This window comes from Rhinolophus sinicus, chromosome 4, assembly GCF_057876585.1.
Source record: "Rhinolophus sinicus isolate RSI-liver-muscle chromosome 4, RSI-T2T, whole genome shotgun sequence".
Lineage (NCBI taxonomy): Eukaryota > Metazoa > Chordata > Mammalia > Chiroptera > Rhinolophidae > Rhinolophus > Rhinolophus sinicus.
Window position 1 is genome coordinate 81176174 of NC_142504.1, and position 25918 is coordinate 81202091.

The 25918-nt window shown below is 35.5% G+C and overlaps 1 protein-coding gene across 4 annotated transcripts in view; it reads right to left on the reverse strand.

Annotated features, from left to right (window-relative positions):
* CHST9 (carbohydrate sulfotransferase 9) overlaps positions 1-25918 on the reverse strand; it is a 248140-nt gene that overhangs the window by 197463 nt on the left and 24759 nt on the right. For all 4 annotated transcript variants that reach the window (XM_074340204.2, XM_074340202.2, XM_074340203.2 and 1 more), the window contains exon 2: positions 8706-8916. In XM_074340204.2, coding sequence (XP_074196305.2) covers positions 8706-8811 — 106 coding nt within the window. In that variant the 5' untranslated portion in view covers positions 8812-8916. The remainder of the gene's footprint in view (positions 1-8705; positions 8917-25918) is intronic.

A 25918-nucleotide genomic window follows, 5' to 3' on the forward strand; every position in this document is an offset into this window, starting at 1 on the left:
GTATTTTGTTAATTTAATTATTAGACCTGGCAAAGAAGCAAGAAGGGACACTTTTTCGGCCCCAACAACCCATCTTAAATACACTAGTTAGGAACATACTGAAACTTGGGTGACGCTGGTATAGGAACCCAAATGCTTATTCTCTCCACAGCCCTGCCCTCTCCTCCCAACTGCTTTTCTCTTCTCTCTCTCCAACCTTGTATCTTTAGCTGCTCTGGCCCATGAGGTCCGAAACAGTTACATAAGATTCTGAGTTTTGCATCATATAGTCCAGGCACTCGGGACCATTCTCCTGGTGTTGAAAACCAAAATCCCAAGAAAGGGAATCATTTACGATGCTTAAATCAGCCACCCATTCCTGGACTAATAATTCACTGTGATCAGCGATGTGTGGTGTACTATGAATGACTGGCTGAGCATTAGCCAGGTGCCTGCTAATGGCCCAAATGAAGGGCTCCATTGTAATATGGTGGTTTCTGCTACAACTCAGTAGATGGTGTGGGAAAGGAGTAGTAGCATCCCCTCAATAAAAAGTGGAGGCAGAGGGTGGAACCCTGAAGAAGAGCGAGCGCAGAGCTGAAGCAGTAGCATTATTGCTTACATGTGCTCAAAACATATTTATAGAGCAAATGCATTCAATTTGTTACTAGATTTTTAAAAATCTATATTGATTGGATTAACTCTGTAGCAAAGCTTGGCCACTGAACATTATTCAATGTCAAAAGATTTCAAGCAACGTTGACATCCATTACTCTACTTGTGGTATGGCTTTAGTAGTACGGGGTAAACTCAGGGGCCAGCACCCAGAAATACGGGAGACTAAGAAAGCTAGGATAATTAAAACAGAGTCCATGAGTAAAAAGAATTACTGAATCTGGAGGGCACTAGAGGTACATAGTGAGGATTGAAATCAGAACCTGGTAGTGTGTGTGTGGGGGGGAAATGGAGTTACAACAGTGACCAACTATGAGTTCTCTGCCCTCGGGAAGCTTACATGTTATTGAGAGAGGTAGACTATATGTGAATAAACAAAAAGGGATTACAAACAGAAATAAGTGCCATGAATTTTAAGAAATAAAACAGGTGCCAGGAGAGAAAACATCAGAAGATATCTACATAGGATATTGAGGGAGAATGATACTAAAACTGTACTTTGACGGTTACAGCCAAGGAAAACCTGTTCCAGGAAGAGAGAACAGCTAATTAAAGGCCCTGAAATGAGAAGAATCAAGTAAAAGGAAGAAGGTATATGGTGGTGTCCAGAGGTAGGCAGAAGGAGCACGCGTTCATTTGATTAAAAAATGGTTGCCACCCTCCTCAAAATCAGAGGGAGTGACTCAAATGAGTGACTTTTTAAAGAAAAGCAATTTTATTTTTCTGAGTTTATGATTGACAATAAGCGTAAAGTCCTTCCATGTTACAAGTGGCTTTGCTCCAGTTTAGATATATAAAGGTCCCCTGGGAGAAAATAGGATTTCAATTCAGCAACATCATAATCAGAATGAACAGCCTGATTTTAGAGACAAAGAATATACTTTTTCATCAGAGAGGCACAAAAGAAAAGAATTATGCCAATCCAGTCTAGAAGCAAAACTTTATATGCCACAAAATATACTTTGTTTGAAAAAAAGCAAGATGAAATCTCCTAAGAAAAACCAAAGCACAGAGGCCAGTTTGCTTGTGAGGTTTTGAAGCTATTGCTTGAGAAAAAGCAATAAGGTGGCTTTACTTTTCCTGAAATAAGAACCTTGTTGCTACTGCCTTTCACTTTCATACAAACACAGGAGGTTTAAAATATAACCCAGGCCTACTGGTGTTTATTGTGTTTTTGGAAAAGAAGAAAATCAACAGTAGCCATCTATTTTGGCTATCTTGCCATTGCATGTAAGATTTGAATAGAACCCTGACATACAGAAAGTTTACATCACTGACTAAAAGGAGCATACTTTTTGGGTCAAGTATATCCAGGATCAGAGTCCTGTAGAGCCTGGATTGGTGAAAATGAGTTTTGAAAAGGTGGTACTATAGCTAATGTGATTCTTGCATATGCTAGCTATGGATATAAGACCTGAAACCATAAAACTCCTAGAAGAAAACATGCTTGGAAAGCTTCTTGAGGTAGGTCTTAACAATGATTTTTTTGAATCCGACACTATAAACAAAAGCAACAAAATAAAAAATAAATAAATGGGACTATATCAAACTAAAAATCTTCTCCACGGCCAAGGAAAACATCAACAAAATGTAAAGGCAACCTACTGAGTGGGAGAAAATATTTGCAAATCATGTATCTAATAAAGGGCTAATACCCAAAATACATAAAGAAGTTAATTCATACTGCTCAATAGCAAAAAAAACAAACAATTAGATTTAAAACTTAGACAGATGATCTGAATAGATATTTTTCCAAAAAAGACATACAAATGGCCAATTGGTACATTAAAAAATGCTCTACATAATTAATTATTAGGAAAATGCAAATCAAAACCACAATGAGATATCATTTCACACTTTAGAATGGCTATTTCTAGAAAGACTAGAAATAATAAATGTTGGTGAGGATGTGGAGAAAAGGGAACCATTGTTCGCTGTTGGTGGTTTTGTAAATTGGTGCAACTACTATGAAGAATAATGTGGAGGTTCTTCAAAAAATTAAAAATAGAATTACCATGTGTTCCAGCAATTCTACCTCTGGGTATTTATCTGATGAAATGAAAACACTACCTAGAAAAGATATATGTAACCCCATGTTCATTGCAGCATTACTTACAATAGCCAAGATATAGAAACAACCTAAATGATCATAAATGGATAGAGAAATTGTGGTATATGCACAATGGAATGTTATTTAGCAATAAAAAAGAATGAAATATTGCCATTTGTGACAAACTATATGGTATTATAACGAAGTGAAATAAGTCAGTCAGAGAAAGATAAATACTGCGTGTTCTCTCTTATATGTGGAATCTTAAAATAAAATTAAAAAAATTAAAAAGTCAAGCTCATAGATACCAAGAACAGATTGGTGTTTTCCAGAGGCAGGTGGTAGGGGATGGGAGAAATGGGTGAACTATTTTTGTTTTTGTTTTTAGTTTAAATACATTAATTTATTTAAAAATAAAATAATAAAAATTATTGGCCTTTAATAAAAATTTCCAGAAGTTTAGATAGATTTTTATAATGTAGGATAAATTCAGGGCACAATTTTGTTGAGACTAAACTTGATCCTGGAAAATTTCAAGAAAAGAAATAATGTAAGTTATTCAGCGGGATCTGTTTGATTTTCACTACTTTGCATATTTAAAATTGTGTACATAACTCTTCACTACTTGATAGGGGATTTTATTAGATATCTGCATTTCTAACAGGTTTCATACAAGAATAGAATACATTCTATTTTAAAAGGAGTATAGAGTAAGCCTTATGGGGCAGAGGAGAGTGACCTGGCTTGTCTTTTCATGAAATGGTTAAAGAAAATCTGGATTGTTGTTCACCACGAAAATGATCAGGCCATGCTATGGAAGAGCAGTGAGACTCATACAGCGCCAGGATTACAACTAAGACCACTAAGCACAAGGAGGCGAGTTCTGGCTTAAAATACGGAGCTTTCCAAGCAGGTGGCTGTAGAGCTGAGTGGATGCCTTGGCGAGTTGTAGATTCTTTGTCTCCAGAAATATTCCAACACAGTCTATGTAGCCATTTGGCTGGAAAACCAGCTGAAGCATTGTCCACCTGTACAACAATGCTATTGAGCACCTACCAACTACATGTTCCACGCTGTGGAATGGGGGAACACCGAGATAAGTGAGACAATCAAGATCTCTGTCCTCATGTAGTTTGTAAGACAGTAATGGATGAAGGCAGTAAACAAATAATTAAATCAATAGATAATTAAACAAGGCGAGTGCTGATTATGATCATTTCTCTGATGAACATAAATAAGATTGGGGGACGGGGGGTGTGACTAATTGACTGTGGGGGTGATCCAAGTAGGTGGCATTGGAACTAAGCCCTGACAGTTAAGAGCTGGGAGAAAAGCACCTCAGTTTCTGAAACTATGAGTGTGCTGACTTGGCAAAGGGTGTGGTTTGACAGAAGAGAGGGGCCAAGCCAGAAGCATCGCGAGAGAACGGAGGACGAGGCTGTGGTGGCAGGCAGCAGTTAAGCCCCACACATATTTATGCATCCCAGAGAAAAATTTTTGTTAAAGAGAATGAGATATCACTGAAAAGTTTTAATCGGGAATGATGTGTTTGGATGTAAAGTTTTTTATAAATAGGTGGTGTAGATGATTCTTTTCTAAAGCTGAGGTTCTGTTATGATTAGGTCTTAACCCTATCTTACTGCACATACAAAACAGTTATGTACCACTCCTTTTGCTATTTGTTCTATTTAATAGTAGCTGGGGGAGGGGGAAGACCCATTCTTGTTATTTATCCTGAATTGACCCTCCTCATTAGTGCCTCTTTCTCATAGATACATCTGTTCCTCTCTGAGCTGGTCCTCTGAGCTGCTAATCCTGCCCCCACCCCTACACTACTCCTTCTAGTTCTATCTGGTCAGCCATTTCATCACTGAAAACTGATTGGGCTCTTTCTCCTGGCTCCCACTCATTATTTTGCCTCATAATGGAGCGTCTGTCTCCTTTCTGTCACAATGGACTGTCCTTTTGTACCAATGACTTGGCCTGGACTCAAGACCATTTTCTCTTACAATCCATGAGACTATAGTCTCCTTGAGAGCAGGGATTATATCTGGTCCTCTATTGTATCTCTGTATTCCAGTTTTGGCACCTCTGATCTTTAAGTCTCTAAGAAATACTGATGAATGAATGAATACTCTGACCTTGGGCAGCTTTTTTGGACATAAAATCCTCCTGGACACTGGCTCTCCTCTCTGCACTCAATCCTATCATTCTCCTTCCAGCTTCTACATTGCAAAACACAATGGCTCAGTGCCAGTTAGATTCTCCCAACTAATTTAACCAGAGCTGGAACCGAGCCCTTTTTTTTTTTTTTTACCTCTCTTAATCAGTCAAGGCATAAGCTTTGGATTGTTTTCCTGAATTGTGGCTGAGTCTTAATTGTCATAAGTCCGAAAAAGCAAGTCTGCAGATGCCCTTCATCATTTCTAGGATAGCAATAACAGTTTACATTCTTTGGGCACTACTGCTTGCCAAACCCCATGTTAAGTGCTTTGCAGGCATTGTCTCCTTTAATCCTTACTGCAAACTTATTTGGAAAACATTAATATCCCCATTTTACAGATGAGGAAATAAGGCTTAGAGATGCCAATTCGCCCAGGGTCACACAGCTAACAAGCAGATCTGAAATTTTCAATATTTCTCTGAATGTAAAACTTATACCCTTAACAACTAGGGAAAAAAGTGTACAAAATAAAATTCATAATAATACATCACATACTGAAAATGAGCACAAAGAAATGCATACATTAATTGATAATGGTATTGAAAAATGGATGTCATTATGGAATTCTTTGCTGTATAATTAGATAGAATTTAGTTTCTCTGTCACACATTTTTTCTCTTCACCTCCAAAATATCTTGTGTATTCATAATATGAATTATGCATATCAGACCATTAAATTTATTTTTGGGAATCCTAAAGCATTTTAACAGAAGAACCTAAGAAAATTAGTCAGGCATAGAAAATAGCCCATATCTTATGAGATTTTAAAGGCCTCAAATAAAAGGTATGAAAAGAACTTAAGAATTCTTATATACAACTGATATATATAGAGATCAAATCCATTTCAGATTTTAAAAATCTGCTGTTTTTATGGAAGGTCTTAGGAACCAAAACCAACTCATCTTCCAAGGTTTTTTTAAGTGACAGTTCTAAAGTAACCAATTTTTAACTTAACATCAAAGCCCACATTTGAATATTATCAGATTTAAAAAGAGACTATTTTTTAAAATGCCTGATGCTCCTAATGTTACTTGAAACACATACAAAATACATACATACCTGGCTACCTAGAAAACAACGCAATTACAACTCAGGGCACTAACCTGGTTTAAAGGCAAAACTCCAGCTGGAAATCTTTTTGAAGAATAATAAACCTTTCCTTCAGTAAAACAGTTATCTAAAGGAATCCTGGTTCTAATGTTTATACTCACTGGCATGAATAGATTGTGATCTACTATATAATTCATTTAAGATACAATGAGAATCAGAGAAAATGCTTCTAGCAGATTACAAATAAAAATTAAGAGAATAAATGGTAAATATTTTATCACCTCATCTTAACTTGGGAAAATAATTACCCAACTTGGAAAAATTATGAACTCAATTAAGAATCCAACTTGCAGAACAGGTTGCACATCTATGAACTTGTGAATAGCTTAGGTTTACCAAGTCAGTGATTTTAAAACATCTGTACAGATACTTTGGCATTTATTTTATGTTTATCTTATCTACTCTTTTAGTTAGGAGGCTCTTTTAGGGCTCATGAAAAACAGGAAACCCTGGGCAGGGGTCATACTTTGAAAACTTTTACCTTTGTACCTTAGGGCGAGTCACTTAAAGTTTCTAAGTCTCAGTTGTTTCACTTGTAGTCTAGGGGGAAATAGGGTAGAAGCATGGACTTTGCAGCTGCACAACCTGTGGTCAAATCCTAGATTTCCCTCTATAACTGGGTCTATACAAGTGAGGCCCTAGATAAATTCCTTATTTGCCAGAGCCTCAGTTTCCTCGTCTATAAACTTAGAATATCACATCTACCGTGTTTCCCTGAAAATAAGACTTAGCTGGAAAATCAGCTCTAATGCGTCTTTTGAAGCAAAAATTAATATAAGACCCGGTCTTATTTTACTATAATATAAGACCCGGCCTTATATAATATAATATAATATGAGACTGGGTCTTATATTAATTTTTGCTCCAGAAGACGCATTAGAGCGGATTATGCGGCTAGGTCTTATTTTTGGGGAAACACGGTAGTAAGATCATGAAGACTGGAGAAAATATATGTAAACACTTGGTACTTATTAAGCTTTTAATAAATTGTAGCTACCAATGCTTGTGAACACATTTTGTAAACTGCATTACGTATGTAAAGCACTATTATATAACTTGACTGTTTCTTCAGATATCATGTAGTTTCTTACTGACATGACTAAATCATAACATTTCTCCATTAGTCTATATATATTAATATATTCTCTTTTGTATATTGGAGACTTGTGATACTTTTCTGGTGAAATTTGTCATGAGACTATATCAGCCAATGTCCCAATAATGAGATCTCTGAGTTTGTTCTCCTTTGCTGCTGCGTTCCAGTCTGTAGTCTGCAATGAGTTTTCAATCTATTCATTCATTCTTTTATTCACTCATTCAACAAACACCTACTGAAGGCTTACTTTGTGACAAAATCTATGTTAAGAGCTGTATTGCAGAAGGAATTAGCCTGTATATTTTACTGCAGATGGTTTCATTAAATATTACATTATTATGATAAGTTATTGCAGTAATACAGAAAACTTAGAAAATATTATAGTTTATGTCAATTGTAATGGGAATTAAGAATAACTTTTGACAATATGTCACATATTCTCTAGAAAATAATTATATGCAGCCTCTGTTCCCAAGGGTTGCTATATAAATGAAATAAATCCAAAGTATCTATGAGGATTAACCAAGGAAAGGTATTTGAAAACGGAAACAACTTTTAAAATGATCATATTTCTGACTCAATATTGAATTACCTTTCACAATTGATTCTTAAGGGCTTTATATCTAGAGTAATTTAAAAATAGGCCACAATTGGAAACAAGAAATTGTTCTTCTGTTTGTACTTTATTTCCCTTAACAATCATAAGCCATAGATTATTTCTACTAATGGAAAACAACTGAATTTCACAACACCTGTATGTATATATATCTATGATCTAAAACATTTCCTTTAATCACTATAAACATAATCCATTTCCTATTATCATTATAAACATAATTCATTTTAACAGTTTTTGAGTGATTCCAATGTGCAGCAATTGCAAACCGAATGAGGAAAATACAAGGTAAGTATAGCAGGGCTTGGCAAGTTACTGCTTTTGGACCAAATCTGGCCCACCACCTGTTTTTATAAATAAAGTTTTACTGAAACACATCTTAGTCTATTGTTGACATGTGATCTAGGGCTGCTTGGGTGATACATTGGCAGAGTTAAATAGTTGTGATAGAGATGATATGGCCTATAAAGTCTAAAATATTTTCTAACTCTTCCCTTACAGGAAAGGTTTGTCAACCCCTGCTTTATAGTAAAGGTATTAAAGAATTTCCACATTGATTCTGTGTATCAACACAGAAATTAAGGCACGAAAAGAAGGTGCTTGATGTATATTTAGCTCCTTTTAGGCTTGTGTCCAGTGCTTAGTGGACACATCAGAGGTAGGGTAAATGCTACACATTTGAGTAGATAAATTCTTTATGAGCAGTCCTTGTTGGGCTAATGGGCCATGTTACTCCCACCTAACATAAAAAAAATCCAAATTTTGTGCCAAGCCATCAAGCAAATGCCCACCAGAATTGTATAATCATCCTTTGTTTTTCGATCTGGGGAGAAGAGTTCGTGTCTAATTTTTGTTAGAAATATTGTGACTTTCTATATAGCTATAAACAACACAGCTCATTTAATAGGAAATGGCCATTCTAATTAAGATAGGGGGGAAAAAGTCAACATGTTACCTGTGTGTTGCTCTTCAATCCAGATTTGCAAATACATGAAGAGGAGTAGCCCTGCTACTCCAAATATCAGCACCGAGAGGAAGACTTGTTTGGGGTTCATGACCATTTCAGATGGCTGCAGTTCTCGTCATGTCTGAAGACCACATGCTCTGTTTTCCCATAGAGCTTCAATCCTCTCTCATTCTCTTAAGTGCTCATTCCATGAAGTAACCTAAAAATTTTTAAAAATCCACATTTTACTTTGCTGATGACATATTTTCTCATAGATGGTATAAATATGCAGCATATGAAAAATATTGAAGACTGTTAACGCCTTGAAGACAGAAGAGACAGGTAGGTGTCTCTAAAGTGGCAGTTTTCTATTGTATACCTTTATCTTATCTAAGGAATGTATTATCCTCCAGTTAATAAGTAACACTCTAACATTTAATTAGGTGAAGTATGGGTAGATTTAAGCCCTCCTATATTGTGAAGCGTAAAGCAGGATTCAGGTTACCTTTAAACATTTGTGAGATGAAAGACAACTAATAGAATGGATTGCTGAAAAGGGGATTTTAAAAAACATGCTCATGGTATAAAGGGCAAAAATCACTTCGTGTCTTAAACTATATATAAAGTTCACAGATGGAGGGTTCAATCTATCATTTCCCTCTCAGGTAAAAGTAATAGATTTTTCCAACTTACAGGGTACATTGCAAATCTCTCAAAGAAATAAAAGGACACGTATTAAAAGGTCAGAGTTCAAGGGTTTCTCCCACAATAACATGGGAGTACAGAATCTACCTCAGATTACAGAAATCTATCTCAGTAATAAAAGCTTACTTTATTTAAAGAAATATTATAATGACTTTGCTTTGGAACAATTTCTTTTAGTGTACTCTTAACCTTTTTTTAAAGTCGTACCTACTTTTGAGAATCTAATGACAATGTAAACGCCTCCTTAGAAAAATATAAACACATACAAAACCTTGCATAAGATATCAGTTTGTTTATGAACCTTCACTGAAATCTGAGTTAAGAAGCTCTTTTCTTCATGAACTGCCAAGCAAATATGAGCTCACACAGTTAGCCTGGTAAATGAGGCCAAGGTCACGGCTTTGTATCTAATGCAAGCCAAAGACCTTGGCTCTGCTCCTTGGCCACAGAGCACACCCACTCTTTGGATGAGATAAATAAATGTTTCCTCAATGTGAAGACATAACACATACTGATATGTCTAAAAATTCTCTCTCTCTCTCTCTCTCTCTCTCTCACTCGTTTTCTTTCTCTCTCTCTCTCTTTTTCCCCTCCATAACTGCTACAAAAATTTCTGGGAGAATATTAATTTAGCCTTTGTAAGATGTTTGGTGAGGTCTAGGTAAAAGTTAAAAACTGCTATGGAAAACTGTTAGGCTGGTTAAAGGATAATATTTAGCTATTCTTGGCAAAACCAATTTTCACACAAACATTGGGCTTCAAAGGTAACCTATGAGGTCAGAATTAGAAACGAATGCAGTAGAGTGACCTCTTGATTAGAAAAAATAAATTCACCAAATAATTGAAAGTGTTTATGCAAAAACAACAAAAGTCACATTATAAATACATTGTTTTGTTTATGTTTTAACTAATACGCAAAGGGAACAGAGTAAGAGCAGTGTTGGTCAGAATTACCTGAGGAACTTTCTCCAATCCACTTCACTGAGGAAGGGGCAACAGCTAACATTTTCATGAGTGTTTTTAAGGAATTCAGACATTTCTTGATTTTGAGAGTAGAGGAAGTTTGCAAATAAGTAAAAGAACTGAGAGTATTACCATAGTGCTTTTTTGATAGGTGATACTTTGCTCTTAGATTGATTCAAAATTAAAATATTATGGGTTTTCCAAAAACATGCAATGAAAAACCATTACAAAGGAAGATTTGCAATTTGAGGTGCTCCAAGACTGAATCCCTCAAAGAAAGCTACAAGAGAAGCCAGCTTTCTTGTCTCTTAATGCTACAGTTAACAACGAACAGAACAGATAATTCCTGGGTATACAGGAAGATTCAGATAGGAGGAAACCAGTTAAACAAAATCTGCTAACAAAGAAATGGTTGTTTACAAGAAGAAAGAGACTTTTACAATCTGTCTACATAATTAAAACTTACCTCAGAAGAGAGAGAATAGAAGAAAATGCATAAATCAGAACAGAGCCACAGACCTGTGGGAATGGTGGGTGTGAAAGCCAAAAGAAGTACTCCTTGGGGCTTTGCGGGGGAAAATTATTACCTATGATGCTGGAAAAAGATTAAGAATTTGCCCTTCCTTTCTGCAGGAGATGTTGTTATACTCTGACATATCCTCCTGGGTAAGAAGTCAGTGGAAAACCCATAATTGTTATTATGGCAGATGTGAGTAGGATTGAGTGATTAAAGCCACAAGGCAGAAAGGCAATCTGGTGTAAAACGGAGAGATACGTTAGATTTTCTCCCATCTCAGTCCATTAACCCGACGTTGGCATTAGGAAATAGCTCTCATTAAACAAAGGTGAGGCAGTAGGAGCAGCAGTATTGCTTTAAGCAAACCTGAAGGTCAGTTGTGATGGGAAAACACACCTATTTGGAGATCATACATCTACCTTTATGCCCGTGGAAAAAGTGCAGACTACTGGAGATTGAAATTACTTGGAATAATGCTATTTTATGTACAAGCATCATACATTTCCACGGTTAAAGGCTTCCTGTGTTTTGTACAACAACTTCTTCTCCCCGCTCATAAATACAGTACCTTGAATTCAACAGGTACTCAACAGTGACTGATTTATCCCTAACAATTACAAAAAGAAATATAAAAATAATTGTTTCACCCCATTATCTCTTCCTGAACACTTTAACAGTTATGTTTTTAAGATTCTCAACATCATTAATCATCAGAGAAATGCAAATCAAAATCACAATGAGATACCACTTCATGCCTGTTAGAATGGCTAGCAACAACAACAAGAGAGGTAACAAATGCTGGTGAGGATGTAGAGAAAAGGGAACCATTGTACACTGTTGGTGGGGATGTAAATTAGTGCAGCCACTATGGAAAGCAGTATGGAAGTACCTCAAAAAACAAAAAATAGAACTACCATATGATCCAGCAATTCTACTTCTGGGGATATATCTGAAAGAAACAAAAACACTACATCGAAGAAATATCTGCACCCTACATTCATAGCAGCATTATTCACAATAGCCAAGACATGAAAACAACCTAAGTATTCATAGACTGATGAATGGAACTTGTGATATATGTATACCATAGAATGTTGTTCATCCTTAAAAAGGGAAGAAATCCTGCCATTTGAGACAACATGGATGGACCTTGAGGGAATTGTGCTAACTGAAATAAGTCAGACAAAAATACAAATACTGTCTGATCTCACCATATGTGGTTCTAAAAAAGGCAAAACAATAACAAAAAAAAACAAGCTCATAGAAAATCAGATCAGATTTGTGGGTACCACAGGTGTGGGTTATGGGGAAGTTGGGGAATTAGATGAGGTGGTCAAAAGGTACAAACTCCAGCTATAAGGTAAATAAGTACGAGGAATGTAATGTACAACATGACGACTACAGTTAACATTGCTGCATGGTATATGGGAACGTTGTTAGAAGTAAATCCTGAGTGCTATCACAAGGAAAATAATTGTTTCCTTCTTTTTCTTCTTTTTTTGGTATTTATATGAGATGATGGATATTAATTAAATTTATGATAATCATTCCACAATATATGTAAATCATTATTCTATATGCCTTAAACTTATACAGAGCTGTATGTCAATTATATCTCAATAAAACTGGAAAAACTTATTTTAAATAAGTATGGTTACTAACACAAGCATTTTGGGACTTTAGTGATAAATTACTAGATGGAGGTAATTTATTTAAGAGGAAATTATGAATTGCCCAGTTTGGCAGAAGCCTATGATTTTAGGCAGAAAGTTATGGAAGATTGGTTTGGACCAAATTATACAATTTAGTGTAGAAAAACTCCAGAGTCAAGGGACCACCTATTCTTACCCCAGCCTCAGCAGGACCTCAGCAGCCCTTGCCTTCTGCCTCTCCCACAGCAACTACACCATTCTCTCTTTCCAACTCTCTGAGCAATAGGAGGCCATCAGGGATGAACCTCCTTAATTTACTACTGCCCCTCACAAAGTTTACTATCATCTGTTCCAGTCCACACTGCTTTGCCTCTATCTCTGATGACCACAAGTCCTTGCTCTCACCTCCATGTCTTTCAGAATGCTGTGAGACATGGCTTCATCAACACCTCTCCAGCCTGGGTCTTATCCTGAATCTCTACCCAGTGACTTCTTCCATTATAATTCCTCCAGCGATTGCCCTATTGCTATCATTCCCAGACAAGCTTCCAGAAAGAGTACTCTGTCCTGACTGCTTCAGGCACCGATCTCCCAGCCATTTCTCAACCCACAGTGGTTCAGGAGGCAGGAAAAGATATGATCAGGCTCAGGCGCTGTGTAGGGATTGAAAATTTGTAATTCCCTGTTTGTTTCTTTTTTTTTTTCTTTTTGCTATTCTAGTTTCCTCTTCTATGACTTTCCTTTTTCATCTTTTCCCCATTGTCTTATTGATTTGTAGTTCTCCATGAATTTTGGATGGTAATTCTTTGTGAGTTATGAGCATTATAAAAATTTTTTCCAGTGACTTTTTCTTTCTTTTCTTCCTTCCTCCCTCCCCTCGCCTCCCTTCTCTCCCCTCCCCTCCTTCCCCTTCCCTTCCTTTCTCTTCCTTTGCATGGTTGTTCCATTATGTAGAAGTTTTAAATAAACCTTTGTCACTTTTTCCTTCTTGATTTGTTTATCAGCTAGAGTCTTGGGGGGGAAAAAAACCAAAAACGTGATATATTCACTCATGAAATTATTTGGGACAGTTTACAAAGATGTGACCAGCATTTTGGGAAACCAACAAGGGATAGGGCAGTACCCAAGCACAAGTGACAGCAACCACTTCTAATAGTGAAGACATGAAGTAGAGCTATGCCTATAGCCCGGAGAAGGGGCTAGAAGGAGAGGGATGGCTGATGAGAACTACTGTCTATTGCACAGTGACACAGACAGAACACTGTAGCCAGGTGTTAAGGTAACCAGAAGAATCACTATCCCATCCTCAATGTCCTGCTGACCTTATACTTTATCAGTGACTCACATTTAACAAAACTAGTGAGGACCAGGGAGCCCTTTATGTTGCACAGTCCAGTGAACCTCCCAAACCAGAGGGTAGAGATGGGTGATATCAAGCTCAGTTTGTGTTCCTTATGAATTTTCTAAGATAATGTTCTTACCTTCAAATAATAAAATTATTCTTCTCTATTTCCTCCCAAAGTTTTAAAGCTATGCTTTTCATAATTAGTGATGAAATCCACCTGGAATTTATTTTTGTGTACATTGTAAGGTATCTGTTCCATCTGGATAACAATTGCCCAATACCTCTACTTATTGAGTAGTTATTATCATTTTACTATTGACTTTAAATGATTTTGTTATATTTTTGTGTTATTACTGCTAGACATTATTCTGTTCTATTGACCTAATGTCATATATTTGTACAAACTTCTGGGCCTATCTGAAGGATGAAAAATGAATCTGATTACTGATTTAATTTTGTTAATGGTTATTTGTTTATTCATTTAACTTTTGTGAGTCAGCTTTAGAAAATTATATTACCTATACAAATATAGTTTCCTTTTAGATTCCAAATTTATAAACACAAAGTTGTTCATAGGATTTTCTCATGATTTTAAAGATCTCTTTTATAGCTGTAAGTATAGCCCCATTTTCATTCCTAATATTACATACTTCTGCCTCTTCTCTTGTTTCCTTTAATCATTTTTGTTAGAGATTTGTGTTTTATTTAAAAGTATATTGTAATTCCTTTTTATTTGTTTTTGTTCTCTATTCAACTGTTTTCTTCTTTTATCTTTATTTCCTTCTTCATTCTTTTCTTCTTTAGGGATATCCATTTTTTTTTCAAAATTTTTGAATTGAAAATTAATTCATGAGTTTTCTTTTATATAAACATACATATAAGGACATTGATTTCTACAAAAACTATTTTTAGCAGCAAACAGCATGTTTTTATATGTAGTATTTTCATTGCCATACAGGTCTAAATATTTTATAATTTGTTAGATAAATTTGTGTCTCTTCTTTACTTTTTAAATAGTTTCTTTCTCCTAGTTCTGCTAGACAGTTTCTTAAAGTTATGTAATCCTCTCTGTTCCTCTTTCTGCTTTCTTTGAATGTATAGATTTTATTTCTGTCAGCTAAGCAGCACTTTAAATTAAAAAATACTTTCTTAACTACAGAATTTTCTAATAAACTATTCAGTTTTCACAAAAACTTTAGCATGCTTTAACCACTCATTGAATAGTGTTTCCTCACTCTGATCATGTTTGAGATTTTCTATTTAATTTTAAGCATTTAAAAGAAATACTAATGATTAAATAATTAATTACATTTACTGGTATTTTATCAGTCTTTGTATTCACTATTTATTTTTGAATAGTACACCTCTTTAAGGTGACTTTCTTTCTTATTGAAAGAAAGTCAATTTTCCTAGTAAATGTCAGCATCAAATTATCTTAGATTTTGTATGTACCAAATTATTTTATTTTTGTTTTCATTCTGGAATGATAGTTGAGTATGAATTGAGGTTAAAATTATTTTTTCTCAGAACTCTGAAGATTAATATTCTTGTCTTTTATCATTTGTTGATAATGACAAAAAGTCAGTTGTCAGTTTAATAGGTTCAGAACTGCCCACAATTTCAATATGATGTATCTTGGCATGGATTTATTTTTAATCATAATGCTTCATACTTACGGTACAATTTCTACTTGAGTATCCATATCTTTCTTCTTTTCTTATAAATAAATTAGAGTTGCTTTAACAAATAATTTTCAGCATTTTTTTACATTAAAAAAAATTCTTGCTAAATTTTGAAACCTTTCAATATATCTTACATAGTTTTAACTACTCTGTCATCTTCCATTTGTTTGTTTGGGGAGCAGACTAGAATTCCAAAACATAAACATATTTCCACTCTTGACCAGAAATCCCCATGTAAACTTTTCAGACTTAATTTTATTTATCTGTACAAATGGGACAATAAAATCTGCCCTATGTATCTGACAGCTTCATCAAACATTAAGAAAAAAATGTGATGATCTTTTGAAAAAATATAAAAACACTTTGAAATTATAAAGAACTTTAATAATCTGGGTTAAGGAGTTTAGATTTTTATTTGATAGGTATTGTGGGCACATAAACATTTAAAAAATATATTGTTTCTATCAACCATAATAAAATTAAAATGTGGTATGTAGTCTAATGCTATTTAGTCAATTATGGACAGTGTTTTATTTAAAGAGAAAAAACCTAGATAGTACCTACCTTATTTAGTCATTGTAAAATGTGTTAATAACCCTAAAATGGTAAATCTTGACTGAATTACTTTTAATTGAACGAAGAATGGGACCTTTACTTACTATTTATTACTTAATGTATAATATTTTATTATTTTAGAAGTTAAATAACCTTATTTTAATCCATTTTATTACAGGGCAAGTCTTGACATTTCATAAGCAATTTCTATATATTTCCACCCAATCCTCAAAAAAAATTAATTTTTTTTTAAACATGATTTAAAATGTATCAACTTTTATTCTGAAATAATATTAGACTCACAAAGAAGCAGCAAAGGCAGTACAGAATCCTTGAGTACCCTTTACCCAGCTTCCTTCAATGATAACATTTTACATAACCATAGAACAATTTCTCAGAACCAGGTAGTTGACAATGGTACATGTGGAAGGCACAAGAATGGCCTGCCCCAAATGGTCTACTTCCTAGTTATTGGAGCCTGTAACTATGTTACTTTACATGGCAATGCGGAATTAAGACTGCAGATGGAATGACGGTTTTGCTCATCAGCTGACTTTAACTAGGGAGATTATTCCCAGTACCTGGGTGGACCCAATGTGATTATTGGATCCTTGAAAGTGGAAGAGGGGGTGCCACACGCACATCCTTTCCTGCCTGGTATTCCAGACCTTTGCCTGGCACCACTTGGGCCTTTCTCGCCTATTCCATGCCTCGTCTGATGGGGAGGTGTATCTATTTGTCCCTGCCTCAGTGATCTCTCCTGAGGGATGCCAGGGGATGGGTCTCAGTGAAGTGGCTGTGATAAACGTGGGGCCAGGAAAAATTCCTGCCCCTACTTGGGCTCTGAAAAGAGTATCTGCCCTTAAATCCTTGGCTTGGCAGCGCTCAGAGCCAGGCCCCATTTACTAATAAATCAGTTTGGGGAAAAGTTGTGACTGTGAAGTCATGGAAGTGGCTGGGGATGTAGACTACATACCCCAAGATTTGTTTTGGCTTTTGTGTGAGCCAGGGCACGTCCCATATACCCCCCCCACACACACACTCACTGTGAAAGTGCTTGATGAAGGAAAGGGGCCAGCTGTGAGGAGGGAGGGTGTGAAGATGGTGACAGGGTGGGTTGCATTGAGACTTCACTGCCTCACAACAAACCTTGTGACCCTTTTAGCACATTTATGAGTGACATTCCCTGCAACCTAAGGTGTAACAGCCAGTGCCAGAAGAGAGAGCGATCTGGCCTGGGCTATCACATTCAGGATTGGTCTTTACATTTAGTATTTTCCCCAAAAGAGATTATATATGTGGTGATAGATACTGTTAAGAAATCAGTTTCAATTGTTCAATGTGAACAAAAAAGTACAGAATTTCATGTCCCATTTTGGAATGGCTTTTATTAAAAACATGGGGGGGGGGGAAAAGGAAGAGTCCCCAGTTTCTTAAACTTTAAAAGGCCCTGAAATTATTATAGTTTCATACAAACTTAATGTGCAGCTTGAAGTCAGTATGCAACCCATGTTGTTGGCTGGTATGTCCCAGTGATGTACTTTTCATTCCTTTAATGACTATCTTATTCTAGTAAATACATTGCATAGATCTATTTTAAAAAAAAAAAGTGGAAGAGGGAAGCAACAGAGGAAGTCAGCGTGATGTGATATGAGCATGACTTGCCCTTGTTAGCTTTGGAGCCATTGGAAATGGAGAAAGAGAACCATGAGGCAAGGAATGCAGGTGGCCTCCAGAAGCTTGAAAGTTTAAGAAACAGATCCTACCTGTAACCTACAAAAAGGAATGCAAGCCTGCTGATACCTTGATTTTAGCCTGTGTCAGACTTTTGACCCACAGAAGTGTAACATAATACATTTGAGCTGTTTAAACAACTAAATTTGTTATGATTTGTTATGGCAGCAAAGAAAACTAAGGTAGTACATTCAATTCTATTATAAAGTAACGTTTTAAAGGAAGACAGTTTATGAAATTGCTATGAATGGGTAGAATAATACTGATCTTTTCAAACATTTTCCATGTGGTTTCTCAAGTATACTGTTTCATATTCTAGTCCTGTAATCGCTCAACTGTTCAATGTGTTTTGTCACACAGAGCATAGAAACATATTCTTTTACTAGACACTAATTTATAGGTACTTCCTTATACATTTTGTTGCTGTGATTTCCTGTATAATTTATTTAACCGGTACCCTCTACTTTTAGCTATTGTAATTAAAGTTTAATTATAATTAAAAAAATTAACATGACAAGGCTTTGCCATTAAAGTCTTTGACTTAGTAAAAGTTTTAAATCAAATTTTATATTCTAGTGTTCCATGTAGAGGGTTTTTGAAAGCAAAATGGTCTATCCTTAAAGACTGCATCAGACTAAAACCAAAGGTCTTGCAAACATTGTTTTATATTAGCGATGGGGAAAGAAACAGATATTATTGTTAAATGGTTTGCTCATCTCAACCCTCATCTTCACTTTTACCCATTCTCAAACTTTCAAAGTGTTAAAAGCTTTCAGAGTGTTACATATGGATGATACAAAAATAGTGTTGTATTTTACATTGGTTTAAGCACAGTCACAAGAATCTGTAGCATGTATTTACATGCTAGTCAGGAATCATCAGAATCACGTTAAGTAGCACATAAGATACACAGAGCATCAAACTCTATTTTATTAAAGGGACCTATGAAGATAGAAGAAGTCCTTGAAAAGATGTTTGGAGTCCTGGGACTTGGCCATGGTGGTACAAGAAAATGGTAATTTGAGTGACATGTCTCAAATGATGTGAAGGAGTTAACAGCAATGATTATGTCAGGTGAGGTAAGGGGGTTCACAAGTACAATGAAATAATTTGTTTTTGTTGTTGTAGTAATTAATAATGTAACCTAGGAAATTAAATAAAAGATAAAAGATGGCTTCCAATCATGATTTGGATCAATTGTGGTATAACCAATAGACATTGGTAGGTTGCAAGTAAGTAAAATTAAAGGACATGCAAGTGGATGCTTGTTGTCTCCATGATATCCACTCTTCTCCCTTGTGTGAAAGCCACCCAGTTTAGAACAGATTATCCCCACCTTCAGCTCCAGCAAAAGGCCCAAAATAGTGTAATCCTATCAGGGTAGTTAATTCTACAATCCTTGTCAAAAAAGCTGGTTCAGGAATGGCCAGGTGTGTTAGTTTCCTGTAGCTGCCATACCAAATTACTACAAACTTGGTGGCTTTAAAACAACAGAAATGTATTCTCTCACAGTTTTGGAGCCCAGAAGTCCAAAATCAAGGCAGTTATGGGTGTACTCCCCTTGGAGGCTTGAGGGGAGAAACTTCCTCAACTCTTCTGGCTTCTGGTGGCTCTAATCTCTGTTTCTAATTTCACATAGCCTTCTGTTCTGTGTGCTTTATAAGGATACTTATCATTGTATTTAGGGCCTCCCCAGATAACCCAGGATGAGTTTATCTTGAGATCCTTAACTTAATTATATCTAAAAAGACCTTTTTTCCCAGATAAGGCCACAGGTTCCAGGATACAGGATGTGGACATATCTTTTTCACGGGGGTGTGTGGGTGGGGGTGGGGGTGGGGGTCAGTCCACTACACCAGGTGACCCAGGCTTTCCCTGGACACAGTGATTGTTTCAGAGGTGACCTAATCTGAACAAAGCCTAGAGCTTTGGTTTGGTGTTCACTGGAAGTGGTATTTTCTCTCTCAATGAATGTGAATAAGAAAACACATACGTAGTTTGTGCTGTCGTGGGAAGCCTTCTGGCTGCCCTGATAGAAGCCAGTTTAAAAAAACAAGGCAGCAAGGAGGACGGAGAGAAACCTGCAGAGAAACAGGGAAAGCTGTGACTAGACCCTGACTACACTTACTCTGCTTCTGAATTTGTAAATCAGGAAAGTCAATAAATATCCTTTATTTTTTCAATCTATTGCAAAGCAATTATAAGGTAGCTAAGGAATAAGCTATATTTTGGGTATAGCAATTTGGGCAGGACAATCAGAAATAAATGGAAGTAATAATAACATTTATTGAGCAGTTATTACATTCTAGGCAGTATTCTAACCATTTTATATTGATTATTTAATTTTATTCCCACAATAACACTGTTATCTTCCCAGATAAAAAATCTGCAGGACTAGCTCACATAACCACATAGTCTGATGCATAGTTCACTGAAAGATGATGTGAGAGGTGCAGCTGGAGATAGACAACAGAGGGCTTTGGCATCAACCTAAGGTGATTAGATTTGTCCTGTGGACACTGGGGGACCATAGACAGGTTTGCAGGGAGTAGAATGACCATGCCTGCACTTTGGGTAGATCACTCAGAGGCAATGCGGACGGGACTAAAGGTAAGGAAGTCCACAGGCACTCAAGAAGAGAAAGGATAGCCTTTGGGAAGGAAATCCTCAGAGCAGGAGTGGACTAGATTATATTCCAATCCAAAAATCCATCTGTCCTTTCATTTATGCACATCCTCTTGTCTTTCATTACTGGAGGCAGTTTATTGTAGTGTAAGCTAAGTATGCAGTCATGTGGTATTACATACAAACTATATACCTACTGCATACATACTACAATACTGTGTGGGGTATTGTGGTTACGTATGAAGATTCTGGAGCTAACTGCCAGGGTTCAACTCATAGTTTGGTGACAATTTTTTTGTCACAGCTTATTATGTAAACTCTGTGTGCCTCAGTTTCCTCATATCTAAACTGGGGATAATAAAACTACCTACCATGGAAGGATGCTGTGACATAAGTCAATACATAAACAATATTTACAAGAATACTTGGCCCCAAGAAGTATTCTATAATATTAAGATGTTAATATCTCTACGTTCGAAATGACCAGCACTGGGATAGCTGTATTATAGTTAATCAATAATTATTTGTTGAAAGATTGGGTATTTTTACTTCAGAAGACAGTCTATTTTTACTGTTAGACCTTTATTCTTTCAATTCAAGCCAACTCGATCCAATCAATAAACATCCATTAAGTCTGAATATGATTAAGGCCTCACACCAGGCAAAGCCAAACGAGTAAGGTTTAATCTTTGTTCTTCATCAGAGGACATTTGAACGTATCTCTTCATAACTTGCACAAGTTGGTTCTCCTAGAGCCTTCCAGAAGAACTTATAACAAATCTGTTCTCTCCTTTACATGACAGACTTTCAAATTATTGAAGACAATTATCCTGTCTACCCTTAATATTGTTTTACTCCAGGAAACAATAAATATACAAAAATCCTTCAGCCATTCCTTACGGGACATGGTTTAGGAGCATTCAATCAATTTAATCTCTTCCTCCAGACACATTCACATTTGTGAATGCTTTTCTTTAAATTCAGGGCTCAGAAGTAGATACAATAATCCAAGCATGATTGAATGGTTGGATGGTGTTATGAAAATCAGGACCATAAAAATAATGGCTATACTTCAGTGCACTCACAGATAAAATGGGAGAATGAAACAGTTTACAGGTTAGAGCCTTAGTGGTTTTCTGTGGTACAAACAACAGGGGAAAAAAAAACCAAAAAAACTTTATAAAGAGCATTGTGAAGTACGTAGGAAACATATCACAAAGCAAATGTAATTAAGTCAAGATAGGATATTATTGCATATGGGCAGTAAATAAAATATGTGTTTCATAAATACATGTAAAAAAGGATTTAAGGAATAGTAGACATGAGGGTTAACTATGAAATATGTTCCCCACCAAAAAAAAAAAAAAAAAGAAAAAAAAGAAAAAGAAATGGAAAAAGATGAGACCAGAAAAGATGCCTTGGTCAATGTGGAAATTATCGAGAGAAGATCAAAAAGGACCAAAGGATTTTGAGGAGAGGAATTGAAAGACAAGAATTTACTATTTCAACCATTAGTATGAAGTGTCAGAAGAGGAAAAATATGTGTGTTTCCCTGTGGTGTATAGTAGAGTAAGATAGTTGTGTACATATACAAATGTTATTCATATACACTTGAACTGTAATGATGATGTACTTTGGGTACTATGTAAATGAGCAATATATGCTAATTTAAAATTTTGTTTTCTGATTCAATGATAGCAGGACATGGGTTTCCATGTCAACTGAAAAAAGGGTTTCCTTTCAGGGAGATAATCCAATACATAAACGAATTACAAAATCTAGTAAGTTTGTGGAGCATTATTGCTGAAAAAGTGATACATCCAAAAATAGGATAATACAAGAGTTAGAGAAAGAGAGAATTTTAAAAGCTTCATAGCAATATACTTACTTCCAAAAGACCTCAAAAAACAGACTAACAAAACCCGGCATGCAATTAAATATTATGTAAATGAAACATTGATATTTTAGATGAATAATTAAAATAATCGATCTATCCATGTTGCAAATGGCAATATTTCATTCTTTTTTATGGCTAAGTGAAATGAGTCAGACAGAGAAAGATAAATACCATATGATTTCACTTATCTGTAGAATCTGAAAAACAAAACAAATGAACAAACAAAACAGAAGCAAACTCATAGGTACAGAGAACAAATTGATGGTTGCCAGATGGGAGGAGTTTGGGGATTGGTGAAAAAGGTGAAGGGATTAAGATGTATAAATTGGCAGTTATAAAAACAGTCATGGGGATGTAAAGTACAGAATAGGGAATATAGTCAATAATACTTTAATAACTATGTATGGTCAGATGGGTACTAGACTTAGTGGGGAGATCACTTTGTTAGTTATAGAAATGTCCAATCACTATGTTGTACATCTGAAACTAATATAATATAGTCAGGGGGGGTGGGGGGTGGGAGATGAGGGTAAGGGGGATCAAATATATGGTGATGGAAGGAGAACTGACTCTGGGTGGTGAACACACAATGGGATTTATAGATGATGTAATACAGAATTGTACACCTGAAATCTATGTAATTTTACTAACAATTGTCACCCCAATAAATTTAAAAAAATAAATTAAAACAAATATATAATATTGTATGTCAACTCTAATTGAAAAATAGAAAGAAATCTTAAAAATAAAACTTTGCAAGACTAAAATAAATAATAGAAACATATTCATGATATGTCTTAAGCGAAAATGGCAGCCGTTTGCTAAATATTGCAGTTTGACCCATCTGGTCACACAGTATATTGCACATTCTGGCCCTCCTTAAGGTTGGTCAGGATAGTGTGACTATTAAAAATCAAAACAATACTGGGCAGCATTTAAAAGACAATAAGCAACATACTATCAGGAAGTCATTTTGATCTTTCCACTTAGTTCTTATGAGGAAGCAGCAGTTCAAATTAGAATGTTAGTTACAATATAAAACAGAATGGCTCACATTGGATTTAGAATATTACATTTTACAATAAAATAGCAATATCTATACTTAATTGATGTTAAATAGGTAAGGCTACTCTAGTACAACAAATTCTGTGATCAATAATTTAGACAACTTTGGCACTGCTCCATGTTCAACAAATTGTCTAGATATATTGTCAACTTAGTATTATATGGTGAGACAATAAAACATAGATTGTTTTAATATTACTGTTGCTACTGGTTGTTACCTAGATGAAATGTCTTTTATATGTTGTCACCTATATATTTCCTTATTTCTAATTTCCCTCTTCTGTTCATCAGAGTAATAATAAAATCCTTGTAAAGGTATTTATTTATAGACTATCCTGATTACTTATACCAGATATGTTGGGTAGTAATTTCTGTTAATGATTAGCTAGACAGTCAATACCTATATGGAAGATTGATTTTCTTTTTCCTTCATTATATATTATCCAGACATCTGATGTGTTGCTATTGTATAATACCTTTTATAGAAAGGATAATACCGCTTTCCACAAAATAGTAAAATTCTATGGGTAGCATAAAACTCTAGAAATATGTGTATATTCTAAAATGAGTACAATCTGTGTCTTATGGATAGTAAAGTTTGTGAGCCAAGCTCTCATGGCTGGCTTCAAGCGATCTCATGCAAATATTTATTAAATTCTCCTATGTGCTCCCTCTCTTTCCTCTTGTTTCATATTCTAGCCCATCTGTGCTTAGCCTGCAACCATTTAATAGAAAAATAACATGAGCTAAAACAGGAAAGGTGCTAGTCTACAAATCTTGGTTTAAAAAGAAAAATAAATTAAATCTGCAAAAATATCTCCTGACAAAAATCGTATAGTCAGCTCATAAGGCATTTACAAAGAACACACCACAAAAATAGTGCTCACATTACAGTATCAAAGTAAGTGCCAAAGGTAGTTATTAAAATAAGTATAGATATATTGGGAAGCTTGAAATGCTGCCAACAAAAGAAAGCAGGAATAATACATAACTCAATATTAACAATATACAAAAAAGCAGGAAGTCCTACAAAACATGTAAAAGAAAAAGTACTGTGAAGGATACTACGAAATTATGAATAATTAGTTATGCTTTTAATGGTATTATTGCATTGGTTAATTTTAATTAATTTAATTAACTAACCAGTGAAGAAGATTTTTAGTTAAATGGAGACAGATTGAATTAACTTATTCCCTCCTCAGATGCCTCTAAAATGAAAGCAAAGAAACTAAAAATACCGGGGATGCCAAAAAAACATGTATACAAGTGGACACTTTGGTCAACGTTGCTCAAGCAGTAGTTCGCCGTAATCAGAAGTGCCTGGATGCTGATGGTAACCACTTTGAGCACCTCTTGTAATTGCGGAAGTGTTCATATGTGACTTGTATTCATCTTTTGTTATTGGTATACATTGAGTATTACAATTTTAATTTAGTTTTCCTTTCTTAAAATACATTTTTTGGCATACATATGAGGTCTGACAACTAAGTTCACAAACTTGTTGCAATGATGTTGCTAACCTTTTTTGATATCAGAGGGATTATTCATTATGAATTTGTACCAACTGGACAAACAGTTAACCAAGTTGACTATTTGGAAGTGCTGAAAAGGCTGTGTGAAAAAGTTAGATGACCTGAACTTTTCGCCAACAATTCATGGCTCTTACATCATGACAATGCACCAGATCACACAGCACTGTGAGGGAGTTTTTAGCCAATAAACAAATAACTGTATTGGAACACCTTCCCTAATCACCTGATTTGGCCCCCAATGACTTTAGCCAAACAAAGGAAATATTGAAAGGAAGACATTTTGATGACATTCAGGATATCAAGGGTAATATGATGACAGCTGTGATGGCCATTCCAGAAGAAGAGTTCCAAAACTGCTTTGAAGGGTGGACTAGGTACTGGTGTTAGTGTATAGCTTCCCAATGGGAGTACTTCAAAGGTGACCATAGTGATATTCAGCAACGAGGTATGTAGCATTTTTTCTAGAATGAGTTCGTGAACTTAATAGTCTGAAGTATTTATAAAGATATAGAGAAGGGAAGAGGAGACATGCTACAAAAGAGAGAGAATAATAAAGTTTTAGAAAATGACATGCAGGCAGAGGAGGGATAACCAACCAGAAAGTCATAAACGCAAAGTGATTCCATAGTCATCAAAAAGAAGGAAGATACTGGGTGTTGTAAAACCCAGGGAAGGTGCACTAGCTTTCCCAGAAGAGGGAAGGCAAGAGAGAAGGCACTAGGTAACCAGAAGAGAAGCAAAACAAAGAACAGGAAAAAAAAATGAACTAAACAACAACAACAAAAATCAAAAGAATTATACTTTAAATTCTTAGAGAGATAAGAGAAACTATTGGTTCCATCAAAGTAGGATGGGATCCTGTATTTGATAAAGAGAAAAGAAATTAGAAAAATAGTTAAGGTAACTTCTCAGAAGGTAGAGCAAAAGGACAAAGAGATGGAAAATTGGAC